The sequence below is a fragment of the Aquarana catesbeiana genome, linkage group LG05 (assembly GCF_042186555.1).
Source record: "Aquarana catesbeiana isolate 2022-GZ linkage group LG05, ASM4218655v1, whole genome shotgun sequence".
NCBI lineage: Eukaryota > Metazoa > Chordata > Amphibia > Anura > Ranidae > Aquarana > Aquarana catesbeiana.
Window position 1 is genome coordinate 591,027,323 of NC_133328.1, and position 12,673 is coordinate 591,039,995.

The 12,673-nt window shown below is 43.6% G+C and overlaps 1 protein-coding gene across 1 annotated transcript in view; it reads left to right on the top strand.

The window, feature by feature from the left end:
• LOC141146079 (fibrocystin-L-like) overlaps window positions 1-12,673 on the top strand; it is a 491,542-nt gene that overhangs the window by 120,748 nt on the left and 358,121 nt on the right. Inside the window, exons 3-4 of the mRNA XM_073632839.1 lie at window positions 778-974; window positions 9,332-9,427. Coding sequence (XP_073488940.1) covers window positions 778-974; window positions 9,332-9,427 — 293 coding nt within the window. The remainder of the gene's footprint in view (window positions 1-777; window positions 975-9,331; window positions 9,428-12,673) is intronic.

Sequence of the window (12,673 nt, forward strand, 5' to 3'; positions counted from 1 at the left end):
TAGCCATTTCAGGTGGTCATACACAGCCAGTGCTCGGTTGGCTGAAATTCAGTGGGAATTCCACCTGCCCATAAACGGCCTGATTTGTGACATGCCTGCCAGGTGGAACTCAACTTTGGAAATGTTGCAGCGGCTGCACATGCAGCAGAGGGCCGTCAATCAGTACCTGTGTGAGTATGGCACAACAACAGGCTCAGGCCGGCTTTTATTCCCACGCCAATGGCTGGCTACTAAAAAAGGGTGCATGCACTGTACTGTCACCATTTCAGGAGACAACAAGGATGGTGAGTCGCATGCATTAGTGACAGAATCCCTCTTGTCTTCCTGCTGCAGCAGACTCTGCGTGGCATTATGGACAGAGCACTGGAGGCAGAATTAAATAAAGTTTGACTTTAATGTCCATTGTGCATAGGCACAGTTGCACTTGGAATGGGCCTTTCATTTTAGGCCTGCCATGTCATAATGGCATTACTGCAGAAGTCTTTTGTCCTCCTGGAGAGGGCCTTTTTACATACAGTACATTTCCATTGACTAATGCCTGCACTGTCCAGACCTTTACTGTGTACTCTGGTCATGTCACTATTGTGCCACTTCCTATACTGATAAGATGAGTCACAGAGAGTTAAATGCACACATTTCCAGGGACTATCATTTACATCACTAAGGAATCTATCTCTGCATTTAAAAATACAGAATATTTTAAGCTGAATTAAAGAGATTGTTTCTAATGAACTGTCAGTCTTCTTCACTTGTGATTGTTAAATCTGAGTAATCTAGATTCATAAGTGTTTTTTATGTATTTATTTTTTGTATTTACTTCACTCTCCAGGCTTTTCAGATGCTAACCAATTTGATTATGGTGATGGGAATACCAACCTGGGGAACAGTGTCCAGCTAGTTTCCTCCACCCTTTCAATCCCCTGTGATGTGGAGAAAGATGCCAGTCATGCAACACAAATAACCTGCTACACCAGGTATGTTTACCTAGACATACAAAATGCAGCCAAGTATTTCAGATGACCTAGGTAGAGTAGAGAAGGGTTAACACCCCATCAGTGTATTTTTTGCTTCAAAGTGTGAATTTTGCTGCCTGTGTCCTGCACTTCCTATTGAAGACACAATAGAAAATGAGAGGAAATCTGCCCAAAGTGAGGAAATTCCCATTTTATACAGTTGTTACACAAATATTTGTGCCAATTTGATGATTTACTCTCACCTCTGGCTCTGGTGGTAACTCTAAATCACCTGAAAAATACTTGTATCAAAGTTTCTGAAAAGAGAACTGTCTACATTGACAATAGCAAAAAATTGAGTTTCTTTATTATACTGTATGCTCCAGTAGAAAAGGATGAAGCAATAAAGAATACCTCAGTGTGTGTATTGTATAATACCAGATTTTACCCGCAGGTGGCACTGAAAGGGACGTTTGTTACTGCAGCTATTAGTATTAGTAAACCCCAGGAAGAAAAAGAACAATCCTTGGTACTGCATGGAAAAGTCAAAAGTATACACATTTGAAATACATATATAGACTTTTTTCCTAAGTTGTGTATGTTGTGTGTATACGTATATATATATATATATATATATATATATATATATATATATATAAATATATATATATATACGACCCTCGGGTATGGATATGGCCCTCCTCAAACAGGATATTGTGCTTATCAAAGTAATTGAGAGCAGAGGAACTACTGTAACTAGCACATAACATTAACTGTAAGCATAAATAATACAACCTTTATAGATAAATAACAGTGCATACATCAAATGTACAAACAGGTATTATCAGCAAAGGGCCCTATAGTAGTCCTGGTGGACTTGTACACATATACCTAAATATACACTGGGTATACACTATATTACCAAAGTATTGGGACACCTACTACCTTTACACGCACATGAAATGGCATCACAGTCTAAGTCTGTAGGGTTCAATATTGAGTTGGCCCACCCTTAGCAGCTTTAACAGCTTCAACCAGGCCCGGACTGGGACAAAAAATAGGCCCAGGCATTTTAGGCTGAGCAGCCCATTTTTTTTTATACAGATCAGCAAAGCATTACATATTTGTTATTTAACTAACCCCCCCCCCCCTCGGACCCCCTCCTGTCACAGTGCGCTGCCAATTGTAAGCAGCCGAGACATTTCATGGTCTGCAGCTGCACATTTACAAGAGAAGTGTATATGTGCAGCTACGTGAAAGCTCAGGATAGTTCAGACTAGGATCCAAACACACCTGAGCTCACCCCTGCCAAGGGGAATGCTGCAGCTGGCTTTAAGGCCTCAGCCCGGGTTCACACTATTGCGGTGTGAGACACCACGTGTAATTCGCACAGCAATCACAGCACATTCCTGTGTGAATTACATGTGGTGTCTCTGGGGTGCAATTTGTATGGCTCAAATCGCACTGCATTCACACCAAACTGGTGCAGGACCCTTTATTATCCACACCAGAATCAGATTGCATGGGTGTTCTAGATCTCTCCTCTGTCCTTAAAGCATCTGACCACAACAAGATTGGTGTGATAAGATGCTTTCCCAATTTCCTAATGGCGTTGTTTATATCCGGTGAAACCAAAGTCATGAAATGCTTGTAGTTTCCCATTTCTTAGGCCATAGAGATGATTGGTGCCATGCTGGTTTTCGATCAGCTCTATGGTCAGCTGGCGGAACCACCAGCTGCATTCTCAGCTTCCCCCGGTAAGGCAGGAGAGCCTGAGAAAACCATGGAAGACGGCGGGAGGGGGGGACATTCCCTCCCACAGCTTCTAAAAGCAGTCTAGCGGCTAATTAGCCACTAGGATTGCTTTTACATGAAAGCTGAATGCTGGCTGAAAAGAACGATACCAAGATGATACCTAAACTGCAGGCATCATTCTGGTATAACCACTCAAAGTCCATTGTTGGGCATATATTGTAATGTCCTTTTTTTCATGCAGCCTGTGGGCTGAACAAAAAAAGAGATTGATCGGTGGGTAAGCCCACCATTAGAATACCGCCCTGCATCCACCCACTTCTAATGATGGGCATACACCATTTTTTTTTTATCTGTCTTGGTGAAATCACCTCCTACAGCGCTGTTCGTCCTGAAGATTTGTATAGCACATAAGCGTTCAGCAGAGCCAATTGGAATATGTATACAGACACTTTTATGTGCCAGCATCTGGCCTTACGGGCAATTAAGTACAGCGTCATCAACTGGTCGGTTTTACGCTATGGGCATCCCTTCTCTTTTTATGTGAAATACCACAATCCTGAGACTGCCAGGAATTGCCGCACAGTGGCATAGACTGTGACTGCCTGATACCCCAGAAGGGGTGAAGATAGTTGGTGAGTGTTCACACATTAAGAGCACAGGATTTAAACAGCACCTTTATTAATGTAACTAAGGATATTATCACCAAGGGAACCAAAAGAACGAATACTGCACTGAAAATCACTGTGTTATAAAAGGACTTTTTATGTTAATATTTTTTGCACATGTGCACTTTTTGAATGATCTTCATTTAACATTGTATTTTAAGCGATCATTTTCTACCATATCTTACCCACATCCCCTCCCCCTTTCCCCTCCCCCCCACCCTCTCCTAATTTTTACACGTTTGTGACTACTTTACACATGGCAAGATTAGCTACAAGCACTATTTCATACATGGCTAGACCAGCTATATACTGAATGTGACTCTGTTTGTTTTACATCTTTATTTTTTATTTTTATCACAATTATTAGTTTTTTCACCTAAGGAGAGGTTTGCTGTTGTGCCATGTTCTTTCCATTTGGTTGTGATAGATTTGATGGTGCTCCTAGGGATCATCAAAGATTTGGATATTTTTTTATAACCTAGCCCTGACTTGTACTTCTCAACAACATTGTCCTTTACTTGTTTGGAGAGTTCCTTGGTCTTCATGGCAGTGTTTGGTTAGTGGTGCCTCTTGCTTAGGTGTTGCAGCCTCTGGGGCCTTTCAAAAAGGTGTGTATATGTAATGACAGACCACGTGACACTTAGATTGCACACAGATGGGCATCATTTCAATAATTATGTGACTTCTGAAGGTAATTTGTTGCACCAGAGCTTTTTATGGGCTTCATAACAAAGGGGGTGAATACATACGCACATGCCAATTATCAGTTTTTTTATTTCTTAAAAATAGTTTTATGTATATATTTTTCTAATTTTACTTCACCAACTTAGACTATTGTGTTCTGATCCATCACATATAATTCATATTAAAAAAAAAACATTGAACTAAAGGCTGTAATGTAACAAAATAGGTAAAAAGCCAAGGGGGGTGAATATTTTTGCAAGGCACTGTATGTGAAATTACACCCCAAAATACATTCTGCTGCTTCTCCTGAGTATAGGGATAACACATGTGTGAGACTTTTTGGGAGCCTAGCTGCGTACAGGACCCCAAAAACCAATCACCGCCTTCAGGCTTTCTAAGGGCGTAAAGTTTCTATTTCACTCTTTACTACCTTACACAGTTTCGAAAGCCATGAAATGCCCAGATAGCACACCCCCCTCCACCCAAATGACCCCATTTTGGAAATTAGACACCCCAATCTATTTGCTGAGTCCATGGAATATTTTATATTTTGCCACAAGTTTCGGGAAAATGGCAATACATTTTTTTTCACAAAGTTGTCACTAAATGATATATTGCTCAAACATGCCATGGGCATATGTGAAATTACACCCCAAAATACATTTTGCTGCTCCTCCTGAGTATGAGGATACCACATGTGTGGTAATTTTTTGGAGCCTAGCCACGTACAGAACCCCGAAAACCAATCACCGCCTTCAAGTTTTCTTAGGGTGTAAAATGGTGATTTCACTTCTCACTACCTTTCACAGTTACGGAGGCCCTGAAATGTCCAGATAGCACAAACCCCCCCAAATGACCCCATTTTGGAAAGTAGACACCCCAAGCTATTTACTAAGAGGCATGGTGAGTATTATATTTGTTTTTGAAAATGAAGAAAGAAAAGGAAAATGTATTTTTTTTTCTTTTTTCAATATTCAAAACTTTGTGACAAAAAGCGAGATCTGCAAAATATTCAAGATGCGTCTCAGGAAATATCTTGGGGTGTCTACTTTCCAAAATTGGGTCATGGGGGGGGTTGTGCTGTCTGGGCATTCCATGGCCTCAGAAACTGTGATAGGTAGTGAGAAGTGAAATCAAGAATTTACGCCCTTAGAAAGCCTGAAGACAGTGATTGGTTTTCGAGGTCCTGTACGCGGCTAGACTGCCAAAAAGTTCCACACATGTGGTATCCCCGTACTCAGGAGAAGCAGCAGAATGTATTTTGGGGTGTAATTTCACATATGCCCATGGCATGTTTGAGCAATATATCATTTAGTGACAACTTTGTGAAAAAAAAAAATATTGTAATTGAAACTTGTGACAAAATATAAAATATTCCATGGACTCAACATGCCTCTCAGCAAATAGCTTGGGGTGTCTACATTCGAAAATGGGGTCATTTGGGGGGGTTGAGTTATATGGGCATTTCATGGCCTCTGAAACTGTAGCAGCAGAATGTATTTTGGGGTGTAATTTCACATATGCCCATGGCATGTTTGAGCAATATATCAATTCAGTGACAACTAAATTTTCTTTTTTTTTCAATCACTTATGACAAAAAAATAAAATATTCAATGTGCTCAACATGCCTCTCAGCAAATTCCTTGGGGTGTCTACTTTCCAAAATGGGGTCATTTAGTGGGATTTGCACTGCCCTGTCATTTTAACACCTCAAGAAATGAGATAAGCAGCCATAAACTAAAAGCTGCGTAAATTCCATAAAATATACCCTAGTTTGTAGAAGCGGTAACTTTTGTGTAAACCAATAAATATACGCTTATTGAAATCTTTTTACCCGAGACATGTGGCTGAATACATTTTGGCCTAAATGTATGACTAAAATTGAGTTTATTGTATTTTTTTTTATAACAAAAAGTAGAAAAAATCTTTTTTTTTTCAAAATTTTCCGCAGAGGTGATCAAATACCACCAAAAGAAAGCTATATTTGTGGGAAAAAAAGGACACAAATTTTGTTTGGGTACAGCATTGCATGACCGCGCAATTACTAGTTAAAACAGTGCAGTGCCGAATTGTAAAAAGTGCTCTGGTCCCTTCCGGGGCTAAAGTGGTTAAATAGTCCATACATGAGACCATAGGTCTCAAAGCAAAGAAGAAAATATCCTGATGTGACATCTTCAAAGCTTTCAGCACACCACGTGCAATCAGTGTTTCCACTCCCCTTTGGTAATGCACTCCCCAAACAATGTTGCCTTGCAATCTCATGCTTGGCAAAACTGCATCAACCCTTAAAGGGTTAAACATCCAACGATATCCACACGTGACACCCAATATCATGGACTCTCCATTAGGGATGAGCCGAACACCCCCCGTTCGATTCGCACCAGAACATGCAAATAGGCAAAAAATTTGTTCAAACACACGAACACCATTAAAGTCTAAAGTGTTTGGGAACCCGGGTCCTGCCCCAGGGCATTGTATCAATGCAAAAAAAAGTTTTAAAAACGCCCATTTTTTCGGGAGCAGTGATTTTAATAATGCTTAAAGTGTGACAATAAAAGTGTACTATTCCCTTAGATTTCATACCTCGTGTCTATAGTATGCCTGTAAAGGGGCGCATGTCTGCCGTGTTTAGAACAGTCTGCCAGCAAAATGACATTTCTAAAGGGAAAAAAAAGTCATTTAAAAGTGCTAGAGCTAGTGCCAGCTATAATGAATTGTCGGTCTGGCAATACACATGAAAGTTTATTGATAAAAACAGCATGGAATTTCCCCACAGGGGAACCCCGAACCAAAATTTAAAAAAAAATGTGTGGGGGTCCCCCTAAATTCCATACCAGGCCCTTCAGGTCTGGTATGGATATTAAGGGGAACCCCGCGCCAAAATCTAAAAAAAAAATGGCGGGGGGGTTCCCCCTCAAAATCCATATCAGACCCTTTAGGTCTGGTATGGATTTTAAGGGCAACCCCGCGCCAAAATTTTTTAAAAAATGGCGTGGGGTCCCCCCCAAAAATCCATACCATATATATCCATAAGGGGATATCCCTATGACTTTCCTGTAGCGTCAGAGGAGGGCAGGGTCACTTCCCTGCCCCCTCTGAAACTACGGGAAAGCCATAGGGATATCCCCTTATGTCAGAGGGGGGCGGGGTCACCCGGCGATGACATCGTGTGGCTCTGCCCTCACTTATAAAAGAATTGTCACTTGAGAGGCCCATCATTACGGCGGGTGCCTCCCACGGAGGCAGATCGTAGGCGGCTTGTGGCTTTTCTTTTCTTTTTTTTTTTCGGTCCGTTGGAGCGCGAGAAGAAGAAGAAGAAGAAGACTCTGTGGGACAGTTTTATTTTTTTTAAAAAGGACTGGTCCCAAGGCATGTAGTGTCTTTTTTTTAACCATTTTCACACATTTTTTGTGAAATGGTAAGGGTACAATTGTACCCCGTTACCATTTCACACAGGGGGGGGCGGGATCTGGGGGTCCCCTTGTTAAAGGGGGCTTCCAGATTTCGAAAAGCCCCCCGCTCGCAGACCCCCACAACCACTGGGCAAGGGTTGTGGGGATGAAGCCCTTCTCCCCATCAACATGGGGACAAGGTGCTTTGGGGGGGCCGCTACCCCAAAGCACCCTCCCAATGTTGAGGGTGTGTGGCCTGGTACGGTTCAGGAGGGGGGGCACCTCTTGTCCCCCCCTTCTTTTCATGCGGCCTGCCAGGTTGCGTCCTTGGATAAGGGTCTGGTATGGATTTTTGCGGGGACCCCACGCCATTTTTTAAAAAAATTTTGGCGCAGGGTTCCCCTTAAACCCATACCAGAACTGAAGGGTCTGATATGGATTTTGAGGGGGACCTCCATGCCATTTTAGCACAGGGTTCCCCTTAATATCCATACCATGCTGTTTTTTATCAATTAACTTTTATGTGTATTGCCGGACCGACAATTCATTATATCCGGCACTAGCTCCAGCACTTTTAAATGACTTTTTTTTCCCCCTTAGAAATGTCATTTTGCTGGCAGACTGTTCTAAACACGGGAAACATGCGCCCCTTTACAGGCATACTATAGACACCCTCCAGGTACTAAATTTAAAGGAATATTACACTTTTATTGTTTCACTTTAAGCATTATTAAAATCACTGCTCTCGAAAAAACGGGCGTTTTTAAAACTTTTTTTTTGCCCTGATACATGTCCCCTGGGGCAGGACCCAGGTGCCCAAACACTTTTTTATGACAATAACTTGCATATTAACCTTTAAAATGAGCACTTTGGAATTCTCCCATAGACTTTTAAAGGGTGTTCCACGGCTTTCGAATTTGCCACGAACACCCCAAATTGTTCTCTGTTCGGCGAACAAGCGAACACCCAATGTTCGAGTCGAAATTACATTCGACTCGAACATCGGGACCATCCCTACTCACCAAATGTAATAAAACAAAGTGCTCTAAATGTGCAGTATCGTTGTGAAAAATGTATTTCTATTAAAAAGCTTCAAACATTACACTCATATAAGCTAAGATCAAGTAAAGCATAGAGACATCAACTTTCAGCAGCAAGTACTGGCTTAGTGTGGTCACAGCGGACACAGCATATGTGAACTGAATCTCACCAACGAGAGATCCTGCTCCTCGGAACGTCACTTCTGGGAAAGCGTCAAGCATTAATAACTGGTTGCCATACAGCCAACGTCCCGAAGTTTCAGCATCACGACTTACTCATGGGATTAATCATAAACAATACTACACAGGCGATGCCCACCTTGAGCTCTCACCTTCCTTGAAAATCACCTAGATAGCTGTCCTTTATGTGTTCCCATTGACCCATTCTAGTAGATTGTGTGTTTTCATTAAAGCGCATTAAAGATCTGCATGTTACATCTTTGATGCACTGACAGTAAATGCACTGTCTAATAGAAGTCAGTGGGAATTTTATGTAAACCATGGATACAACTGCGCTGTGTCTAAACCACAACACACCAGTGTGAGCACGGCCTCACTGAATAAAAAACAATCACATTTTTCACTTATTATCTTAAACTTATTTATTAAATCTGTATCTACATGGAAAGGACCAGATTTAAAAGAGGACCCACTACCCTGCAACTGCATGCATTGCGGCGGGGCCTTATTCAGTAGTCATTTATTATTTGCCGCGGCATCTGTGCAGCCCTGTGCGGCTACATTGCTGTGTTAGCTGGATGGGGAGGGGACTGTAAAACTGTGGAACTTCCAAATTCACTTTTGCTCATAAATATTGAAGAGTGTTACTTTCTCCCATACAGGCCTATGCCAGCAGATCACTACATGGTGAGAGTGAGTGTAGATGGAGTACCTATTGACATCAGCAACATTTGCTATGGTTACTACCAGTATGAGTGGTGGTACTGGTCGGGATGTGGGTTCCAGGTAAGTGGACAACAATGTTACCTATGTTTTGCTTGCTGCAACTGGTTTTAAACACTGTGCCCTTCCCTCTGCTGTCATTGTGAAGTGTTCATGAGCACATTGGGTGTATAGAAGACAGAGGACTACTTTTCATTATTATTATTTAGCCTTTTATTAATTGGGGTAATTTTCATACGGATAATAAGTGGAAGCAAAACTGTAGTCATAAATATATTACTATGGGATTTTGCAGTCATGGACCTAGACAGTGGGAATTATTGTAAGAAAGGGGAATGGGAACGGAAGGTGTTTAAAGGATAAGTTCACCTTTAAAAAAATAAAAATAAACGGAAAAAAATATGCATTTACTATTTTTCTTTTTAGGAGCCTGGAAAGCATTGCACCAGTGATCAACATATTGCTGGTGCCATGCATGTCTCCTGCAGACTTTAGGTGTGAGCTGTCTGCCCGTACAACATATATCGTACAGGCAGGCAGTTTCAACACAGAGAGGAAGAATCAAGGAACTACCACAGTGCTCAATAGCGGCGTGGTAGTTCATTGAAAAGTACAAGCCGTCAGCCGCAAAGGATGTCTATACCTGTATTGCATTCTTTCACAGAACTCTGTGAATGAATGATGCGGCCATGTGGGCAGAGCCCCGCACAGCCGCTCTGTTTAACCACTTGCCGACCGCCGCACGACTATATACGTCGGCAGAATGGCACGGGCAGGCAAAAGGACTTACAGGTACGTCCTTGCCTGCCCGCGGGTGGGGGGTCCGATCGGACCCCCCCCCGGTGCCAGCGGCGGTCGGATCGAGGTCAGGGTCGATCGGAGGTGAGGGGGAGGCCACTCATTCGTGGCTCCCCCCTCGCGATCGCTCCTGGCCAATGATGTGCTTCCTCGGCTTCTGTGAATGTAAACAGAAGCCGAGGAAGTGATGTCATCTCTCCTCTAGTCGGTCTTTTCGTCCGGCGCCGAGGAGAGAAGACATCCAAGTAAGTGCACCAACACTACACATTCAGTAGAACACGCAGGCACACTTGTCACCCCCCTGTCACCCCCCAGTCACCCCCCGATCACCCCCCTGTACCCCCACACATACTGACACCAATAGCAGGTTTTTTTTTTTTTTCTGATTATTGCATTGGTGTCAGTTTGTGTCAGTTATAAGTGTTAGGGCAGTTAGGTTAGCCCCCTTTAGGTCTAGGGTACCCCCCTTAGGTCCAGGGTACCCCCCTAACCCCCCCTAATAAAGTTTTAACCCCGTGATCACCCCCCGTCGCCAGTGTCACTAAGCGATCGTTTTTCTGATCGCTGTATTAGTGACACAGGTGACGCTAGTTAGGGAGGTAAGTATATAGGTTCGCTGTCAGTGTTTTATAGCGACAGGGACCCCCATATACTACCTTCTAAAGGTTTTAACCCCTTGATTGCCCCCTAGTTAACCCTTTCACCAGTGATCACCATATAATTGTTACGGGTGACGCTGGTTAGTTGGTTTGTTTTTTGTAGTTTATTATAGTTTATTACAGTTTATTATAGTTTTAGGGCACCCGCCGTTTATTACCTTATAAAGGTTTAACCCCCTAATTGCCCGGCGGTGATATAACTTAAGTTTTTAGGGTCAGCTTAGGTCTGCGTCGCCCCAGGCAGCGTCAGGTTAGCGCCAGTACCGCTAACACCCACGCACGCAGCATACACCTCCCTTAGTGCTATAGTATCTGAGCGGATCGATATCTGATCCGATCAGATCTATACTCCCCAGCAGTTTAGGGTCCCCCAAAAAAACGCAGTGTTAGCGGGATCAGCCCAGATACCTGCTAGCACCTGCGTTTTGCTCCTCGGCCCAGCCCAGCCCACCCCACCCAAGTGCAGTATCAATCGATAACTGTCACAAAACACTAAGCACACATAACTGCAGCGGTCGCAGAGTCAGGCCTGATCCCTGCGATCGCTAACAGTTTTTTGGTAGCTTTTTGAATCAGTCGCTGACAGTCAGGAGCTTTTTTGCCTGTGAGTCTCACTAGTGTACCCCTAAATTTAGAGGCCAAAATGGCAAATCGAAGGTACACTAGTGAAGAGGCCTACACGTTTCTGAGTATGACAGATAGTGAAGAGGAAGTCACTCATCTGTCAAGTTCAGGCTCAGAATACGAACCTGTAGAGGACAGCGGCTCCATGACAGATAGCTCTGACGACGGAGTTGTGGTCCCTGCTAGGGTCAGGCGTACCAGACCCCGAACTTCTTCTTCTGTCCTTGAAGTGCAAGAACCGCAGGTCCCTCGTATGGAGCAGAGCAGTACTAGTGCCGCTACTCCTTCTGGTGAACTGGCAAGCACCAGCGGCCTAGTACACCCTGGTCGTACATCCAGCACTGCAGTATCACGTGGTGACGTGGCGAGTCCCATAAGTGCAGTTCAAGCTGGTGAGGTGGCAAGCACAAGTAATGTCCCGCTGCCACCAAGAAGACAAAGACAGGCCCGTCGTGCCCATAGTGCCCTTCCTGCTGCATTGGCCAATCCGAATTGGGTACCCACCACTTCTGCAGCACCCGTATTGCCCCCATTCACTGGCCAACCCGGAATTCAGGTGGAAACAGTTGATTTTACGCCACTGGATTTTTATTCACTGTTTTTCACCGAAGATCTCTATAGATCTATTGTGGACCAAAGCAATTTGTACGCTGGTCAACACATCGCCACTATTCCCCAGTCCTCCCTTGCCAGAGATTGGAGACCAATTACGGTCTCCGAATTTAAGGTCTTTCTGGGCCTTTCCCTCAACATGGGCATAACCAAAAAGAGTGAGTTGCGGTCATATTGGTCCACTGACCCAATTCACCATATGCCCGTGTTCTCTGCCTCCATGGCCAGGGCACGATACGAGCAGATTTTGCGGTTCATGCACTTCAACGACAATGAACTCTGTCGTCCTCGTGGAGACCCTGGATACGATCGGCTCTACAAAATTCGGCCCCTCGTAAACCACTTCAACCAACGTTTTGCAGACTTGTTTACCCCCCCATCAAGTTGTCTGCGTTGATGAGTCCCTGATTAAATTTTCTGGCCGCTTGTCATTCAAACAGTACCTTCCCAGCAAGCGTGCCAGATACGGGGTCAAGATGTATAAGCTCTGTGACAGGGCCACAGGCTATACATGTAGATTTATGGTTTACGAGGGCAAAGATAGTCACGTAGAGCCGATCAACTGCCCTGACTACATAGGAAGCGCTG